Below are 21,442 nucleotides of genomic sequence, written 5' to 3'. Positions count from 1 at the left end.
AAACTAGTTTAACATTACCCATATTGAGCCGATCCAAAATCTTCTCAATGCACTTCTCTTGAGAAGTTTGAGTTTTTCAGTGTTTTCGAGATGGAGGAGTCTATGGGATCTAAATGCAACCAACTACTCCTAACAATATATTCCTAGTCTATAGCCAAAAACATAAGGGATTTTGCCACTTACATTGCTCCTCGGGTCGTGTCTATTTCTCGAGGCATGTTATTTTTTATGAAAACATGCCCTGCAAGATGTCCCCCCAGAAAGCCGCAGTACATGAGCAAGCAGTTTTATCATGGGCTGCTAATAATCGCTCTGCCTCCTCTGGTGCTGTTTTGCACGAGCCTCTTGAGAGGGCTCAGCTCTTTGTGCCCGTTTCTGTCACAGAGCAAGGCTCTCCTAAGCAGGCCCGTGACAAAGAGACCCCTGCTCCGTCTGTTTCGCAGCCTCCTGATGTTCTGTCTGATGCACCAGACTCTTCCTTGCATTCTTCACCTCAACATACAGCTCCTGTTCTAGAATCGGAGTCAGAAACGGAGTCAGAGTTGGTCTCATAAGTTGCCTTGTCTCCACCTCGCTTTACGCATCCTATGGTTACACGGCTTCAAGCAGGCATTCAAAAACCCAATCCAAGGTATGCCAACATTGCTCTAACAAATATACTTGCTGCTCCCCGATTGGTGAAGTCTGATGTTTCTCATCCAGGCTAGAAGGCTGCTATGATTGAAGAATTGAATGCTTCAACTGCTAACCAGACTGGGGAGTTGGTTCCTCAAGACCCCTTGATAAATGTTGTGGGTTGTAAGTGGGTTTTCAAGTCAAAATTGAAGGCCGATGGCACACTCGACCGACTTAAGCCAGGCTGGTCGCCAAAGGCTTTTCATTAAGAGCCTGACATTGATTTTTTGGAGACCTTCAGTCTGGTGATTAAACCTGGCACTATTCATCTTGTGTTGTCTGTTGCTATAGTTTGTGGTTGGTCTCTGCGCTAGCTTGATGTAAAAAAATGTGTTCCTCCATGGATAGCTCATCGTGCCTGTCTACATGGAGCAGCCTCCGGGGTTCACTGACCCTGCTCACCCGAACTATGTCTGCAGGCTTAATCGTGCTCTATATGGTCTGCGGCAAGTGCCACGTGCCTGGTTTGATAGGTTCAGTCGATTTCTCCTTTATGGATTTTTCAGCAGCATTGCTGATCTTTCATTACTTGTGCTTCGATGTGATGGGTGCGCTCTTCTGTTGCTCCTTTAAGTAGACAACATCATCTTAACGGGTGACCTCCTTCTCAGATGCAAAGACTCATTGATGATCTTGCTCGAGTTTTCTCCTTGAAGGACTTGGGACCGCTCCACTACTTCCCAGGGGTGGGAGTCTCTTGGTCCAGTGAAGAAATTTATTTGTTTCATCGGCAATATGCTATAGATATTCTTACTCGAGCTTCTTTGGAGCATTGCAAACCTATCTCCACACCTATGACGATGAAGCAACCCACTCTTAAGAATGGTGATTGCCTCTATCATGATCCATCGCATTTCCGAAGTTTGGTCGGTGCGTTCCAATATCTTACTCTCACAGCACCTGATTTAGCTCTGGCGGTTAATGTGGTCTGCCAGCATATGCATGCCCTGACCTTGCTTCACTTTCAAATGCTGAAATGAATCTCGCATTATGTACGTGGCACACTTGATCTGGGGCTTGGAATTTTGTCATAGAGTTCCCTCGAGCTCTTTGCTTTTTGCAGATGCCGATTGGGTGGGCTGCAAGGACACGTGGCGTTCAACAACAGGATTTTGCACGTTTCTGGGGTCGAATTGTATTTCTTGGGTAGTAGCTAAGGAGCAGCCTACTATTGCTCGTTCATCTACCAAGGCCTAGTATTGGGCTCTTACTGTATTCGTCCGACCAAAGAAGGTCGCTCTTGGTTCTGTTGTCACTCAGTACGAGCCCTCGTCTCTACAGTTGGCTGATATCCTGACCAAACTGTTATCCAGGGATATATTTGTTGGTTTACGCCTCAAACTCGGTCTCTGTGGGAGTTGCCCACCGACAAGATTTTGTGGTGATCTTGCTGATATGCATATGCTAGGAACATATCTTGTGCTACCTTTATCCCTTTGTTCTTCCACACGTGGGCGCGCATACTCATAATCTGCGTTTTGATATCAAATTGAATTTCCATTGGACTTATACGGGTCTGGACCAATTTCCGCTTAAAAACTCAAGCATATAAGTGATGGTAATCAAGTCTCATATAAACCCATAGTTATTTTTTCAACTTCTTCCATGTTGGATTAATATTCTCAACAAAATCCACATGATCTACAAAAATAATCAGCATTCGAATGGGTAAACTCGACATTCTTCCACCAAAAAGTCCAAGAAGATATATTTTCGGGGCGTATTTATGGTATAAATAGTGGATACTAATTTTGAAAAATTCTACATGGATACTATTAATTGCAAAGAGATTTTCATTTTTATCCCTCTTAGCTAGAAAAAACTAAAAAGAAGTATAGTGACAAAAATTAATTGCACCCACTTTCTTCTCTTACTCTTTCACACATATAGAAATAAACAAAAATTTAGCGAATAATCAAATGCAAATCCCACAAATCTCTTTCTCATCTATTTTATATATACCAGTTCTTGCGCGGGATTTGCACTTTTATTTTTTTATTACATTATAAGTAATATTCTCCCAAAATAATTGACTATCAATAATCGCAACCAACATCTCTTAGTCATGTGAAAATTTTGAGATTAAATAACAGGTCTTAAAAGAAAAATACTTACAACTAATGAAGAATTACAGGGGCAATGATGTTTCTTGAGTCCTGTTATTTTCTCTCGTTAATTATTTTTATTTTTTTAATTCAATAAATAATTTATTTTCTTTTCGTTTCTTAATTAGTTGTTTTCAATATCATGAATATAATTGATGGACATGGAACATGAAAGGACATTGCACCACGAGCTGCGGGGAAGGCCAATTGTACGCTCTTGTTGAATGAACGGAGGACTCTCGTTGGGAGGAGGCTACTTTAAATATATATAATATATAAAAGCCGAAAGAACTTCTGAAACACTTTCGTTTGAAAACAATTGGCTCTTGGTTGTTTGGCTCTTTACCTGCTCGGAGTATCATATCAAACCATCTCTGGCCATTAATTCCCACTCGGAAGGTCATATGGAACAGTCTCTGGCTATCAATGTGAGAATGCACCATGATTCATCATTTTTGAACCCTCAGCTCGTAATTGTTTGTTTTTACAATTGCTCAAAAAATTAAATTCTTTATAGAAGGTTCATGTAATTAATTAATTTTTAGCATTGATATATGGAAAGTACATCTGTATTTCCTGCAAGTTCATGAACTTCGGCCAATCAATTTCCCTTTTTGAGAGGTCGTGTTGCGCCCTTCATCTCATTTCTTGGAGGATTAAAAGATGCTTAGGACTTAGGAGCATAGACACGTCAACGGGACCTCAAATTCCACAAGTCAGCCCCTTTGGTTTTCCCGGCATCTCACGCTCCATATATATTCCTCAACTACCTGCATACATAGGACTTTTGAGAGCTCAATCTCTCCCTTCAAGGATCAATGATACTCTCGCTCAAGCTCGGAGATGCAACAATGGAGGTGTTTGCCTTTTCAGATACCGAAAATGCAGCAGCAAGCATTCTCTATCACTTCGGTCTACAATCTACTTCCACTTTCTCGTGCAATTGCTCTAGATTATTTCTTTCTTCGAATCTTCTTCTTCTTCTTCTTCTTCTTCTTCTTCTTCTTCTTCTTCTTGGTGGGTTGGGAAAATATGGACTAGGAAAGAAGTTGGGTGGAAATAATGAAATTTTAAATAACTATTAGAATTGTTCATGCAAAATAAAAATAAAATACTAAATTAGCAAATAAATCTTAATTTAAAAAATTATCTTTGTCCATAAATTAGAGATTTTTTTTTGATATATTAATTTTCTTACTATCATACTCACGCAAAGCATGGGTGGGTCAGCAGCTACTGTAAACATTAGACCTAAAATATCAGAATCCAATCTTTTTCTCTTCCTCTTGCGCCTCTCGGCTCCTGGTGCTTTTACAATATATATTGGATTCAATTCTCAAATCTATATCAATTATTTACAAATAAGCCACGATTCGTAACAGAATTCTTTCATCACTAATATTCCGCCAGAGGTGCTTGTTTTCCTTTTAGTATTGCAAGTGTAATAATTGCTTGTTTATTTGAAATTTACGGGTTATTAATAATTTAGGTACTTTAACAATTTTGTGGAGTCTTCACCTAATTAATTAATGGGTTGCTCTAGAACTCTAGAATCCTTAAAAAATCCTAAAATACCACCGACTCCAAGTCCATCCATCAGTCATAAGAATCAAGGCGCTCCTGATCGCCAATACTGATATAAAATTACGGCTCAATTATTGTGATTTCAAATGTTTTTGCAAGAATTACAAATATGTTGTCTATTTTATTATATTAATAAATTTAATTTTAAAATTCAAATTATATATGGATTCATGTGAGTTAATTGAAGCGAATTTTGTATCATTTTTAGAAAGATTACAAAAATGAAATTGTAAGGAGAACTAGTCTTGCTATGAGAGCAACAATCACGTGGATAATAGACCAAGAGAGAGATGTACAATTATGTAACACTGCTATAATTACCGAGATTACCAAGGGATTTCCCAGGGGTTTTGTATCCCTCGCTAATCCTTGCCAGGGGAAAAAAAAAACCCTGAATATTACCGACTGATCTTCCGAGGGTTTTTTCCCTCCGTAAAACCGAGGGATTACCGAGGGAAAATTCCCTCGATAATCTGCCAACCCAAGCTGGCACACATACGGGGGGAGCATGCCCTCCCGCTAGGTAAGATTCAAACCCGAGGTGCACACGCACTACCACCACGCTATGCCATGTCCTTGTGTCCTTCGTATGCAATTGTTTCTACTTATAATATACATCACTGTATTTAATTTTTTAATTACCTTCTAATATTTTTATTTAGCAACATAAATTTGTTACAATTTTTTCTAAAATAATTAAAATTAATGTTAATTATTTACTGTATAGTTGTATTTATGTTGTATTTATTTGATATAAATACCCCATATTAATTTTTTAGGTTGATTTCTAATACTATTTATTTCATTCTTTCCTTTTTTTTAACTTGTCATATACGATATTAAAATGATAAGAAACTATCAAATGCATTTATTTATGACTAGCGCTCCGAGCGTAAAAATAATCTTAGTTAGTTTTAGTGTGTAAACTATTGTTTATTAACTAGGAGATGAAATTAGCATGTCCATTTCCTACACCTAATTATATTTGTATACTTATATCTATATATTTTAAAAAAAACTCAAAATTTTAAATAATCAAATTAATTAATTTCATATTTAATATAAATATTTAACACTTTCAATCTTGAATTAAATTATTTTATATTTAACTAACAATATATTGCTCTCTTCAAGAAATATAATTTATATGTGATATATATCAATACAATTATTATTTTAAAGCAAATAAATATTTTCTCATTTGATTTTTTTTGTGTGAACCCTCATATTCGAAAGCTTAATTGGGCTCCAACTAGTCCAGTCGAGCCGGGTCGACCCACTAAGGGGTAAAACCAGTGTTATCAGAACCGGACCGGATGATGAACCGGAAGGGGTACGGGGTCATGGGTTTATGGGTCCAACCGGGGGTTCGATGGGTCGGACCGCTCGTTTATTTAAAATAAAATAAATATTCATATTATTAAAAAAATTATGATAATTAAGATAAAAGTATGATGATTTTAAAGAAATATAACAATAGTATAAGAAAGTATCTATATTTAATATTTCTTACTTCAAAATAAATATTTTATTTTAATAAGTACTTAAAAGTAGAGTTAAAAGAACAAAAAAGTGGTGGTGGCTTGGTTGGTAGTATGCTAATATGAAAAGCAAGAGGTCATGAGTTCAAATCCTTACACAACCAACCAATTTTTACATTAAATAGGAAACCCATAAAAACCCATAGAACCGGCCGGTTTAATGAAATTTTGCTTAAAACCGGCCGGTTCAATGGGTCCGGCGGTTCAAAGCTGCCATTTCGGTTTTTAGGCGAACCGGACCGGACTTGGTGCCGGTTCCCGGTCCGACCGGTCGAACCGGCCGGTCCGGTCCGGTTCTGATAACAATGGGTAAAACTCTCACAGCATAAATTTTTTACATTCACAATGACTCGAACACGAGACCTTATTTAAGTGGAACAGGCGTCACACCGTTTACCGAGAGCTTTTTTCCTCGGTAAATTATTTTTAAAAAATAATTTTTTATTTTTTTATTTTTATTGAGGGAAAAATCCCTCATTAATTTATTTAATTTTACGAAGGGAATTACAAGGAATTTTCCCTTGGTAATTACCTAGGAAAAAATCCCTTGGAAATACCCCAATAAAGTTTCCGAGGGACGCATTCCCTTGGTAATTCCCTCAGTAATCCCGGTATTTTTAGTAGTATAAGCAAACTTGTCCTAAAACCCTAAAATTTCTACATATTTTCAAATTTTAAATATTCTTATTGATAGCATTTGGTATCTTATGGATTATCTAAATATATATTTATAAGAGTATAACGATTGTATCTTGCACCCACTAATCTCGAGTCCTGGATTTGCCCTTAAAACTATACCCAGAAGATAGTTGGCAATGTCCCCGAAGGTAAACGCGGCAAGCCTACGAACAGAACGAGAAGAAGAAACGACAGGACAAAAAACAGGGGAAGAGGGACAAACTGGTGCTGAGGAAGACAAAGTAGACAGCAGTGTCGATGCCAGAGATGGCGATGACGTCCTGCTCAGTAGAGGACAGGACCTCGCGGATCCAGGCAAAGGGGTTTGCGGGAGGCATATCCGCATTCAACGGGATCGAGGCCCTTGAGGATGCAGTTGAGGTGGTAGACGAACTTGTTGCCGGCCTTCCTGGAGAGCCAGGCCAAGAGCAGCATCAACACCACGAATATCAGGAACGACGTCACCAGCGACGTCATGAACGAGCTCAAATCCATCCTTCACTCCACTAAACTTCTGCTAACCAACTACTTCGGATCTCCTCTTCTCACAAGTGGGTATAGTGCAGAACCGTCAAAGGGACATAGTGGAAGAGGAGGAGTTGATATAATGCAAAATATATAAAGGGGATCAAGTAAGGAAGGAAGCAATAGCAATACTATCCTTAACAGTTACAGCTTCTTCGATTGAAAAAATTAGATGCGGGTGTTCCAAACTTGATGTAGTTTATTGTTGGTTTGAGTGATTGTGATAATAATTTGATTGTGATGATTTGGTTCGACTATTATAAATGAATACCTGTCTAAATTGAACATTTTTTTTATATGCTAAATCCAGAAAATGATTTAAAAAAAAAACCTTTTAACAATGTGAAGAGGATTTTTTTTTTTGGGTCTTAGTATAATTTAGTTTGGCTACAGCATTGATTTTTCTAAAATAGTAACGCTATAGATATTATAGATATAGATAAGATTGAAGAACGTGATGGAAAGAAGAATTCATTGGAAGGACATTAATGCGAAAATGAAATAGTGTAGCTTCAAAGTGTAAGGAGAAGACAAAAAGTATTTTAGCGCCAGATTGTGGGATTTTAGATGCTTTATGTCTTCAATTTTCTTCTTGCTATAAGAAAGTATAATAAATTCGCTAAATTGATTTGAAAGGCCTTTGACTGAACTGTTTAGATTGAGGGAGATAGTCCTTCGTATCTCCAATAAAATATCAAGCTCTCCTACTTGCAGAAGTAGTTCCTCAATAATTTCTCCCTTTTTATCCTATATATTTTTTGATAAGGTTAGCACACATCTTCCTCCTATTGCATCTACTTTATCTTTTGTACAATTGTTTCGTATGATGGTTATGTTCACATTGGTAAATATATTTACCACTATAATTTAATGCGTTAATTCACTAATTTTTCAACTCAGCAACTCCAAATTTAAGAAGTTTTATTTTTTTGGATAAGTGTTGATTCTTCTATTAATTCAAACAAATTTACATCAGACAACACTCGCCCAGTGTAAATTAACACATTGGTTGAATAAGATAATATAAGATAATATCATGAACTTAACATAATTTTTTTTTCCATAAGGGGAGGGAGTCATGAAATGTTGAACATGTAATACAATTCATTCTATACTATTGCGTTATCAATTTTCATATAATATATTATAACATACCAAATTATGGCATATAGAGTTATAGAATAAAGGAATTACATGATTACTGAAACTTGCCCTGATAGATGTTTGTTGTTATCTAAAATTATGATTTGTTTGCTCATTTAGAGCTTGAGGTTTTCAGGTAGAGTTCTTTCTTATATGTGTGTATACCTTTACTAGCACCTTATCTGAATAAGCTTTCGCTAATCAATCAACGCTTTTTTTTTTTTCTTTCCTAACCAGGATCGAAGATTATAAACCCCATAAGGTTTAGACTGCACTAGAGAGCTTGATTGCCCTTTTTATTCTTTTTCATAAGTAAGAATTCATGAACATGATAATCTATAATAATAAAATCAAAATATCAAATAAGATAGATTAGTTAACTATCAGGCCTTAATTCAATTATTTAAATTTCAATTCTTCGAAGTCACTTTGGGGTGCAAATGATTTTTTACATTCCCAAATAATTACATATACGTGACATATACAAATATATTATGCATAACAATATTTTTATATTTTGTTCAATTGCAAAATACATATAGTTGGATATTGGAAATATATTGTTTAACTTCCTCCTCGGTCTTACATAGATACTTCTTCTTCAAGTGGAAGATGATGAGAGGAACAATGCGGGATAACTCAAGTCCGTATTCAACAAAGAACCTGGGAATATCCATACGTCAACAGAGACAACTTAGTCAACTGAAGTAATTACGATCACATGTTTGATATGATCATCACTCGATGAAGAACTAAAATCATAAGAACTAAAGCTGAATAAAGCCTTTAAATCTTACTTGAGAGCCACATAAGTGAGGAAAAATGTTGCATTTCCGGGAAGACTGTATGCCAGAATTCTGATGACGGAGTTTGGGTCCTTCTTGATCAGCTTGAATGTAGAGAAAAGGGTCCCACCAACCGTGACACCAATGAACACATTCAACACCGAGAAGTAGAAATACTTCCCGGAGGCAGCCCTCTCTATGTGGCTTTGAGAGGGGATGCCCTCGGTCTTTGATAGGAACATTAGGAACTTGGGCAGCACGGCAAGGAAGACAATCAGCGCGATCTGGGGGAGGTAGGCCTCGAGGACCGTCTTGATCGCAGCTTGGTCCACTATCACTTTTAGGAAAGGCAGCTGCTTCCTTAAGTTCGCCAAAGTTGTGAACGCAGAGATGAACCCAATCGGGATCATGTAGAAGAATATTGTGAGGGCCACAATCACATACACAACATTTTGCCTTATTTGGCGGTTGAAGAACTTTATATTGAGGTCAGTCCATATCAGCAGCCGGGGCTCAGGAGCATCCATCACTGTCCATGCATCAACAATTTGAGCGTGGAGACTCTGGGCTGCTGAGGCGGCAGTGACTCGGCTTGTGAAGAATACAAGGGCCGCTCCCTGTTGTTTCTCCCTCAGGGTTGCCTTCTGCTCAGCTTCTAACTTTGGGAGGAGCTCCTTAGTCTTCTCATTGTAGTACTCGATGCTATCAACTTTCTCCCCACAGAGGCCCAAGAAACCGGTCTTGTCCGTGGGCCGCGTCCCTTCAGGCTTGTCTGTGGTCTCGGAGTCTGCATAGATTGCCTCTGCCCGTATCAGCTTTTTCTTGTACCCTTCTAATTCTTCATAGATTTTGTTCGCCTGAGAAAATCAGACACTAGTAATGTTTCAATAGGCGTAAAAGTATTTGGGAGTACAGAAGTCCTAAAGAAAACTCACCCATTGATCTAAGGTATGAAAGAATTTTAAGAATTAAATGGAGTTGTCAAAATTAATGATACACGAATTATACTACGATCTCACGTGAAAACGTGTTCATTCCTTTGTGCTAAACATGGCTCCAGAGGATAGACTTGCAGTTAAAATTACGTCACTGTATGACAAAGTTCACAAAGTTCGCACAAGAAATGATTTAAAGCAGGCAAATAAGCAAGACGCTGGCACCGTGCAAAACTTTTAGAAGACACTTGTAAGATCTTTTCATTTGACAGGAGAGTTTACTAACTTACCTGTCTGTTGTTTGTGACAACCATTGACCGATAGAAAGTTTCTGGATAGATAGATTTGAAGTACGAATCAATCTGCTCCTTCCTAGTTTGACCTTCAGGGAGATCAGGAATGTCCCTAACAAGAACAGCGAACTGCTCGGGTTTCACTTCAGGAGACACCAACGCGTTAGTTCTCAGGTCAGATACATGCTTGTATGCCTTCCATAGCAAATAATATGTGACGAAGGTAACCCAGTATGTCGCAATGAGGAAAGCCCACAGCCTATTTTTGTTCTGCTCATTGCAAAGTAGAGACTGACTTAAAAGTTAGCGCTGCCACCAATGCACGTTCTTCATACAAACTAGTGCAAATTGGAAAACTAAGGTTGTGTTGCATAAGATAGTTTAGAGTTAGCAGAGCTACGACGAAAAAAGGGGAGAGAGTGAGGGAAGAGAGAATGGGCCAGAAATCACTTTATCTAGATTGAGCGATTTAGCACCTAATTTGTGCCAGCAGTGCCCGACAGGGCCAGACTAGAAAGATACGGCAGTGGAATTACGTGGAGAATAATATCAAATGGACCCACTACCTTGAACATCACACAATCAGACATACATTCAAAAGCTACAGGCTCAACATCTAGATGGTTTAAATCCGACACATTAGAAAAAGCATGAAGTCAAACAAGAATGTGACACAAAAACACGTACTACCAAGCAAAAAACGTAGAGAAAGCTTCAGGAGCTCACCCCAATGTTTTCCATTGACAACTTGTCTACGTCATTGAATGTGCCATTGCTCATGGTCGAGTTGGATGGCTTTGCACTGTTGTCAGTGGCAGCAACAGGAAGGAGGACTGGCAGTAGCAGAAGCCCAGACAACACTAATATTCCCAAGACTGAGAGACAACGAACAAACAAAGAAGGAAGAGGTCAGAAATTTCTCTTAGAAACACGCCATTTAAAAGACAAGCTACAGAAAGTACACTTTAAAACCAACAGTGCTTCCTATCTATACCGAGAACGCATGGCTTCTGAAATTTAAGCGCTATCCTTGTGCTTTCAGTGGCACAAATTTCTCATATGGCAGGAAGTGACTCGATATGTAGCAGTAGAGGACTTCCATTAAGACGATCAAACTTTGCTTTATTCTACTAACCAATAACTACTGACTGATTGATCCATGAATTTGCTTAATCTTCCACAGATTCCATTACTCATTTGTGCATGTTGAGTATCTGTTTATCAGAGTCAATTGCAAAGAAGACTAAGCACCACTTGATCTATCTCGCCCCGTCTAAACTTCAAGAATTACATGGCCAATGGAACGCATAGCAATTTATATGTCAGTCAACCATTAACAATTGTAAATATGTATCTGATAATAGTGTCACTCCACGTTCCTCGTTATGCTGAAGAATAGGGGTATGCATGGATACCGGCTATACCCGGAACCGGTTGAAACATACTCGTTACTGTAAGGTCTGAATAACTCCATTTGAAAATAGGGTAGGATCCGGATAGTAATTTAAGAAACCAGTGAAAATAAATTTCGGTTCCAACATGCAAGGTACCCACGAAACTAGTACCCAGGACTATATTTTTTCTAAAAAATTTATTTTATATTTACATAATCCTCTATGTGTGATATAATAGCTACAGAATTCCTAATGAAAACTTAATTTGCTTTGTCTACTAAAAAGAACTACATCATCATTTTTTTATTAAATAGCTACATAATCTTTTAGTTGCGTATTTGCTTTGTTTATTATATAATTTTAAGGAGAGTTACATAATCCTTTAGTTCTGTGGATAGATGTGATCCGATTAATCTATATCGACATTTATTTGTTTTAAGTGATTGTGAACTAGATCTCTTCGATTTTAGTTATTTATTTCATTTATTGTGCAAATAAAAAAAGTTACAGGTTCCAACAGGGTACTTGGAACCTATAGTGTAATTCAGATTCTGGATATGTTCCGATTTCAGGTTCTAACAGGGTAAAGTCCAGTTTCAAAATCTTGAAACATGTCCCTTACAGAGTGGAGTTCGGGTATCGCAAAAAAAATAGGGTACCCGAACTCGCACACCCCTACTGAAGAACACCTAAACTTAAAAACTGCAGAATTGCAAACTCAAGAATATGTACAAGCGAGATCGTCTTAGTGTTATGATTTCTCAATCTCGTTTAAAGCCCGAAAAATGGGAAAAAATAACAAGAGAGCAAAAGTATATATGGTAATCCTTGCATGTTCAGTTGTGAAATATGTAATAGAAGTAAACTATTGGAATAATAAAGCTGCAAAGAGGAAGGAAGCTTACGAGACCAAGCCCATAATAAGGAATTAAATAAACAAAAAAGTCAAATCTATGGATTTGATTTAACCACCAACTTCCAAAATGGAAAGAAAAAAAGGACAAAACTGGGACCACACCCAGAAATCTTTTCACACAAAGTAGAAACACATGTAAGCAACAATAGAAAATGCACTTGTACTGAGATTTTATGGCAACAGCTTGTAAACATGTAGTCAGCATATATTATCATCATTCAAGTAACTTGCGAAGCGGTGAAAATCGAATAAAAGTGGCTAAAGACTCATGATCTGCTATTTAATATTTCACTGCTCCATCCATGAGTAAGCACGAGTACCGACTTTTGTTGACTATTATCGTATCCATTTTGAAGCACGATTTGTCACAGTTTCACATGGTATCAGTGATGGACTCCGGATTAGCTGATTTCCTATCCCATCAAATGGACTATAGGTGGAGAAGTGTTAAAACATTCATCAAATCGCTCAATCAACATGATCTACAAGAATAATCAGCATTCGAACGGATAAAATCGACATTCTTCCACCAAAAATCCACGAAGATAATCGAATTAGAACTACCCAGAAGATAGTCGGCAATGTCCTCGAAAGTATCAAGTAAACGCAGCGAGCCTACGAACAGAACGAGAAGGAGACAAGGCAGGACAAAGAACAGGGGAAGAGGGACAAACTGGTGCTGAGGAACACGAAGTAGACGGCAGTGTCGACGCCAGAGATGGCGATGACGTCCTGCTCAGTAGAGGAGAGGGCCTCGTGGATCCAGGCAAAGGGGTTGCGGGAGGCATATCCGCCTTCGATGGCATCAAGGCCCTTGAGGATGCGATTGGGGTAGTAGATGAACTTGTTGCCGGGCTTCCTGGAGAGCCAGACGAACAGCAGCATCAGCACCACGAATATCAGGAACAACAGTCGCCAGCGACGTCACGTATGAGCTCAAATCCATCCTTCACTCCACTAAACTTCTGCTAACCAACTACTTGGGATCTCCTCTTCTCTCAACCGGGTATAGTGCAGAACCGTCAAAGGGACATTGTGGAAGAGGAGAAGTTGATGTAATGCAAAATATATAAAGGGCATGAAGTAAGGAAGTAAGCAATAATATATATATACGCGGGAGGGACACAGTGAGTCTGAGGGGGAGTGTGTGACTGAATTGATTAGCTGAGTGGTGGGGTTGGGGGCTGTGTGTGTGGGTTTTTTTTTTTTTTTTTTTTTTTTAATGGGGACTTGTCCAAGATTCTTGTTCTATTTACTCAGCAAAAAAGGAATCTTGTTCTCTTTTATTACTCTGCTGATATTCGTTTTCGTGCTCAAATTGGTGTTGTCGCCGTCGGTGGGATGGATGGATGGACGATTACAGCAAGTTCAGTTACTTTATTAATTGGAGAGAGAGAGGGGAAGAAGATTGAGGAAGAAGGGATAGTTGCATTCGGCTGATGGTTAACAGGTTCATATTTAGTGAAATTATTTATGTCACTAATTAATATATAAGATTTTTCTTTTATTATAATAGGTATTTATCCTCCTTAATAGTTGATAGTGCTATCCCTTTGCCCATTTCCCATTTTGCACCTGGGACATTTATCTTGCTTCGGTCTTTGATAACAACAACGTTCCATATTGGGAAAAAGACAATTTTGGTCTCAATTTTTGGCTTTTTATCGTTTCGGTCCTAAACTTTTATTTTTTGCTATTCTTGTCCATACCTTTAGCCTTTTTGACACTTTGATCCTGCAGTTACATTTTCCGTTAACTTTGCTAAAGCGAGCATTTGCAAAACTAAAAGAAAAAATTTAATGTAGTTAAAATAGAGCAGACCGTAGGGACGAGTGACTGCATTCTCTCCCTTTCTTTTAAATCAACATTAATTTCTACCGAAAAGCAATAATTAATTTAGTTAATTTTTTAATATTTTATATTAATATAAAAATTGATTACATTCCTATTAAAAATTTGTATCACATAATATATCTAACATAATGCCGCCGTATCACGAGTATACGATCTACTTGTTTCAAATTCGTCATGGCACGTGTACTAATCAACGCAAATTATTGTATAAGGGAAATTTTTAAATGTTTGTCCTGTCGCACAATGATGTAATTTTGCAAAAACCAATAAAAATGTCACAAATAATAACAATTGTGTTAATTACTCACGATTTCTTAACCATACAATTAAGCTACAATCTATATACAAGTTATTAATCTATACTCCATGGTATCGTGCGATGAGAGGCTTCCGTTTTGTTCAATAAGAGCCTTCCACATAGATTATTTGAGCAATTCATCAGCTTATGGATAGTCATTTCTTTGCATGCCAGTTCATGTATTCAGATCACTGGCATCTACAAACAAAATTTGTGAGAGATCCGTCTAATCTATCAATGATTTTTTTCGATTACTAAGAAGATCATGGGTTTAAAATTAGTATAAATAGGGGAGCAACATATGAAGCGGCATGACAGTGAATATCAAATTCATCTTGGTCTAAGCGAAGGTCATGTTGCTACACTCGACTCCTTTCTTGTCTATTCAAGAAAATCATGGTAAGTAATGACACAATGAATAGTATCATCTCCATCTTCACCTTCCCTCCATCATCATCCAAAAAGAAAAAATTATGCGCACTATTGATGCATATTATCTTTTGTTCATTGAAATTATTAAAAGGAGAAAAAAATTCAATTATGATGGCATATAAGAAAATATGGCTACCTTACTTTTTTTTTAAAAAAAATAATTATAAATGAGTTTCATGAACCTAGCAACGGATATATAGGAGAGAAGAAAACAGTAGTTTTGGAAGTTTCACTATCAAGAAACACGAATCCAACATATTTTAATCTCAGATCGAGGATGATATTATTCACAAATTCTCCGTCTATGCTTGCGTTGCTTTTTAGGCAAGTGGATAAAAGGGAAGGAACTTTGGGACGTGACGTGGGACCCAATTGCTTAGCATCTTCTCCAGGGGATAGGGATGGGACCTTGGTCGTCAAGATCCACCAAGGCTCATGAGTTGCTTGCCCTCACGTTTAAGATAAATGGCGCCATCTATACGTGTCTCGAGTAATTGGTCGGAACCATGCATGCCTAGCTTAATAATCCGCTCTAGATCCAATCCTTCTACATTCATCGTCGTCCTACTTAAAAAATACAAGCGCAGTAGCGCATATTTTTACCTAATAATAAAAAAACTTCAAGTTCGATACTTGTGATGATATTATTTGTATTCATTTATTAGTTATTTAATATTTTTATTTTATTGTGTTAGACTTATGGGTATCTCTTGTAATCAAAAAAATAAATATAATTTCTTATGGGAAAACAAATGATGTCTCTTACCCTGGACCACGCAAGAATTAATTTACATTCCCTGAATCATAAAGCCGATCCGAATACAAATATGATGACCAGAACAAATGTTTAGAACGAAAGAAGTTTATCTCCAAGTTCGAGTTCTTGCTAAACTTCCTGATGAACATTTTCCGGTTTCATAAGGTTTAAAATCGGTATTACCATGGAGAAATGTTGTCTCTCTGTATCCTTCCATCCCTTGTCAACATCGAGAGACTGATCAATTGCTCAGTTGATCGGCCCCATGATTTGGTATGAGTAGCTACTAATAGCATTTTTTTATGGTATTTGTGTTAATTTTGACGAAAAATGCAATCCTTCATTGAAAACATACAAATGCTTGTGTTACTTCTGCATGTTCAAACTACTTCTTGATGCAGCAATACAAAGTAATGCTAGTCCAAATTAACTGGTAGTTTTCCATATCATGATAACGAGTGTCACTGTACTAGTAAATAAACCCCCTTCTCCCACGTCGTGAAATTTTATCGACAAATTTCCACCTCATTAAACTAGTGATGGGGTTTCTTCAAGAACTCCATGACATACATGCCGTTTTTGACGTTTAAAAACTTCTTGTTCGTGAACCCTGCGGCCTTTGCTAGTTCGTCAAACTATTTGGCAGTGCATTCTTTGCCGTTGAGATTCAAAAGCATAACATGGAACTCCGACATCGCCGTAATCTCTGACAACTCCTACTACTGGTCGTCATTGCCCGACTCATGAGTGGGCGCCGTGACCTCCATGACCATCAACTTCCCCTTCTCGGGGAGTGCTTCTTGGCCCAGCAGTTCCTTAGTAGCTTCTTGCATTGCTCGTCGTCCAAGTCATGGATTAATTAATGCCTGAAACGTACATCAAGTAGAAGTACATATTTGTAGAGAAAAATAAGGGTCCACATACCATTCTATGACCATCCAAAATATTGGTAAACTATATGGTCCAAGAGGGGGGCGCAGATCGGTCCCCTGGTCTCTCTCGATGCCATTGTATTATTAATTCGAGGTTCCCATTAAGTGCTGATCCAATAGTTTGAAAAAGTTAAGCAGCGGTATGGTTAAAGGACCGGATGATCTCCCAAAAATGTGAGGTCCAAGATACTATTGCTATTGCTGGGACTTCACATGACCTTCTCCATACTTCATTTATTCAAGGGATTAATTAATACTGCTAATGAAAATCGTTTTTTTATAACGCTAATGACATTCTATTTAGACAAAAAAAAATGAATTTTAGATATAATGTTTGTTGCCATTTTTCAACCAAAAAAAAAAGTTCATTGGCATAAGTACTTCCTAATTTTTTTTTAAAAAAAAAAGGAAAATCAATTTATGGAAATCATTAAAGTAATTATGATTTAACTTCAGCCCAAGAAATTAAGATGCTATTAATTTATACTTCTAAGTTCAATAAGAATCCCAGTACAATTTGCCAAATTCTACGGATAGTGACTTGGCCCTACCTCTACCTCTCACAAAGTTCTCTGATATGAAATGATTCACAGAAAAAAGAAAAAATGTTGAAGGATACATATGTTAGGCCACGCAACCTTATCAATTGATCTGATAGTTTTTAGGGAATATTTAATTTTGTATCATGAATTCTTTTTTTTTTTTTGGTCCCCTTTTTTTCATCATGAAAAAGTAATATGAAATTTGATGAACTCCAAGGATTAACACAAGTGGTTAGGACGTGCGTATGCTCATTAAATAGTTCAAAAGGTCATAAGTTCGAATCTCCCCCTTGTGCGCGTACCCCTTGGTGAGGCTAATCACACATGTGCTTATACATGGACTTACTTGGATCTGTGGGTTTGTGGGGTGTTTATAGACCCGAAAAGAATAAACTCGTCGTTATCAAATATATATATATATATATATATATATATGAAATTTGATGCATATTCTTTTTCCCCTTTTAGTCCCAAAGTTAAACAATTTCCCATATTGTACCAGGCAGTATGGGTTTGGTTCTTATTTAGCTTTCCCTGGCAGCTCGAAAATTTAAGAGGAAAACCTTCATTACTTGATCATTCTTATTTACTTTCTCAGAACCATCTTCATAATTGCAACTTTGAAGATCTTCTAGAACTTCTTAAGGACTAATTAGAATATCACAATAAAGAGCAATTATCTAAAACTATAATGAATTTTGAGAAAGAGAGTGTATCACAGTGATATATATCATCGCTTGCTAACCTATTAGTTTCATTTTCTATTATCATGCTGAAACTATTAGTCTCATTTTATTAACTATTAGGTTTTTCACTTCATTGTACTAGGTTCATGAGTCTCTTATAAAAATGAAAAAAAAATAATGGATATTTTAAAATTTTGGGCCATGGTGGAGAAGTGGGACAAAAACCCCTACAGGGTCCATAATGGAATAAATGAAAATTTAAGGATGCAGTATATGTCCAAAGCCTAGATAATGGCCCAAATGCACCAAACAAATCGAATCAGGCTGATTCTGGGACCCGACCCATATATACCGATATAGCGTTAAAAGCAACTGTAATCTATATTAAAATTGAATGTAATTATTCCGAACATCCGTTAAATACTTTTAAACAAATTATTATTCTTACTATTATATATGAAATTCCTTATTTTTAAAGCAGAATATCTATTTTTCCTATTGATACTAGTCAGATATACAGATTTACCATACATTATTTACGACATTTATGTAACAGAACCAACATATCAAATTACCTTCATCCTGATTGTCTCTGCAGTGAATGTAACATGTCTCCGGCCACATGCTCGATGAAATGCATGCAGATATCTCGACTTGCCTTCGTAGCTAGGAGCGTCCAGAATGACATGCGGCAGATCAAAGTTGATCCCTCACATATGCAGACATGCAGAGGTAATCAGCTGAAACATAGTTGCCATTCCATCCACGACATCCATCAGCTCGTTAACTTCCTCAAATCCTTTGTACATTGCCAAGACCCTTGAACAATGATTCTCGACCAAAATGACATTAGTTCATTGAAGGACTTGTTCAAGCTAGAGTTTCTTGAGCCAAGTTCAAAAAAATCTCCCATCTGTGAAGTGAAGAATTAATGATGGATTTTCCAGGTCGAGAATCGCATCTTTAAGCATGGTCATCCTTTCCAATAGTAAACCCACACCATCATAGGATATAGTTGGATCTGATCAGCACCCACACGATGTCATCAGCGTTCTCTGCATTCACCGCCAATCACGACATGAGCATTTCCCATCTCTGAAGTGATGGAACCGGTGGATATCTCTCACGACTCTTTCCCAATCCAAAAGTCGTGAAGCATACTTGATGAAATTGTGGCAGTCCAAGCAAATTCAGAGGTTTTTCGTGACTCTGATCGGCATCCCAGGGCCAGTGTTCAAGACTCCATAAGCTATTGCGAGCTTCTCGCTGTGAAACCCAACCAACATTTCCCCTTCTTCTTCCACATCCTGCATCACTAATTTAGCTTGGGGTAAGTAGCCAATTTCCTTCAGCCTCTCAATCAGCTCATCCAAGAAAGAACGTATCTCCGAAGAATTTGGGTGCGTATCATCTCCCATGACAGAAGTATAGACAATATTCTTCAATTGGATCCAAGATTGCCCTGGGACTTTCTTCAGCCCTCTCTTTTGCATTTGGCTCTCCTAATTTTAGCTGCCTCTTCCCATCTCCCATCATCAGCACATATGTTCGACAACAAAACATAAGGCTCGGGATCATTTGGAATAAAACTGAGCAGATTTTCACGTACCCATTTCCCTGACTCAACGTTTCCATGGAATCGTCTAGAGGATAGAAATTACTTCCACACTGAAGTCACATTTGAGATACCTTCTTGGTAAATGAACTGCTTGATCTCATCCAACGGTCCTTTTCGACCATATAAATCAACCATACATGTGAAGTGTTCGACACCAGGTTTGATTCCATAAACTTTTTTCATGAGCTCAAAATATTCTTTGCCTTCTTCAAGTAGGCCAGAATGGCTACAAGCACTTAAAACTGCCATGAAAGTTTCTTCGTTCGGTTTAACCCCCTTATTCATCATAAGTTTGAAGTGGTCAACGGCGTCCCTGCCGCTCCCATTGGCGGCGAGGCCCAATATCATTGTAGTCCACAAGCCAACACTGGAATCTCTGCCTCCTTAAAAGATCAACTTCGCATCTTCCAAACTCCCACACTTACTGTACATATCTATTAGCGAGGATCGCAATGGAACATCCATTTTGTGTCCAACTTTTTGGATATAGGCATGGAGCTGTAGACCAAGTCCTAATATCCCAGTGCTGGCACAGACGGACAGAGTGCTCGTCGTGACAATATACTCATTCACCTTGAGCTGCCCACAGACCATGGATCTAAAAGTCCTGAAGGCACTCTCAAAATCCCCTTTAAGAACGTACCCAGAAATCAACGAACTGTATGAAACTGTCTGTCTAGATAATTTCTCATGGGACTTCTTATTATTTCGGATTGTCTCAGACCCAGCGGGCAGTTTCACGAGAACAACATTGGCCTTAGCCACCTTTCCACATTTACAGTACATATCAACAAGAGAAGTCCTTATGAAGCCATTAACACCGATTTCGCATCTTATAACATGGCCATGAATCTGCATTCCGAGATCCAACAGAGTTAAAGCAGCAGCCAAGCTCAGAACTATTGAGAAAGTGAACTCATTAAAGTTTGGTCCCAGCTCCTTCTCATATAGAAGCTCTAGAGCCATTCTCTCCTGCCCATTTTGCATCAGCCCGTGTGTGATCATGTTTCAACTCGCAACATCCTTAAAGGGCATTGCCTTCTCATATAGAAGCTCTAGAGCCAGTCTCTCCTGCCCATTTTGCATCAGCCCGTGTGTAATCATGTTCCAACTCGCAACATCCTTAAAGGGCATTGCCTAGAACAAAGCCAGTGACTTTTCGAACTCACCACTGTTCACGTATCCACCAAGTTTAACATTCCAGGTCACAATACTGATCTCCTCCATCGAATGAAACAACCTCTGCGCAATGTTAAACTCCCCACATTTTACGTACAAATCAAGAATAGATTTCCCCAGGACAGAGTCCACCTCGACTCCATTCCTCAAAATCTATCCATGAACTTCCTACCCGGGCTTCAGCTTTGTTAAGCTCGTGCAGCTCTTGAGGACGGTCGACAAAGTGAAATTGTTCGGTCGCACACACCCTCCACTTGCATACTCCGAAAGAGGTCCAGGACCGACGTGGGAGAAGCCCCGGCCTGAGAAAAGCTCGAGGGAAGGGTCGTCCATGAGCGAACGTCCCTGTTGGGAATTTCGTCGAATAGACAGTGCGCATCAAAGAGTTTCCAAGACTTCACGTACAAGGTCAGCACGTAGTTGGTGGCGGACAGCTTCTCAAGGGAGCAGTTATTGATTCGTGGAGTGGCTCCAGCGGCAGGTGCACCGGCGGGTAGGCGACTGGCAGTGGGCGGAAGGAACATAAACGACAAAATTGACAATTTGGTCCCTGAAAGATACACCTAACTA

At 38.2% G+C, this 21,442-nt stretch overlaps 1 protein-coding gene and 1 pseudogene across 1 annotated transcript; both read right to left on the bottom strand.

Annotated features, from left to right (window-relative positions):
* Positions 1–8,659: 8,659 nt before the first annotated feature.
* LOC116213165 lies at positions 8,660–13,535 on the bottom strand (annotated as a pseudogene).
* A 6,542-nt stretch (positions 13,536–20,077) lies between these two features.
* On the bottom strand, positions 20,078–20,698 carry LOC116214382 (pentatricopeptide repeat-containing protein At3g26630, chloroplastic-like). The gene has a single exon (XM_031549796.1). It carries the CDS (start codon positions 20,696–20,698, stop codon positions 20,078–20,080), a length of 621 nt encoding a protein of 206 aa, XP_031405656.1.
* Between the last annotated feature and the right edge of the window lie 744 nt (positions 20,699–21,442).

This window comes from Punica granatum, chromosome 7, assembly GCF_007655135.1.
Source record: "Punica granatum isolate Tunisia-2019 chromosome 7, ASM765513v2, whole genome shotgun sequence".
Taxonomy (NCBI): domain Eukaryota; kingdom Viridiplantae; phylum Streptophyta; class Magnoliopsida; order Myrtales; family Lythraceae; genus Punica; species Punica granatum.
This window is presented reverse-complemented; position numbering and strand designations above follow the sequence as displayed.

Bases quoted from the DNA above. Each gene is read 5' to 3' on its own strand.
- LOC116214382 (XM_031549796.1), bottom strand. From the start codon at position 20,698: ATGATCACACACGGGCTGATGCAAAATGGGCAGGAGAGAATGGCTCTA.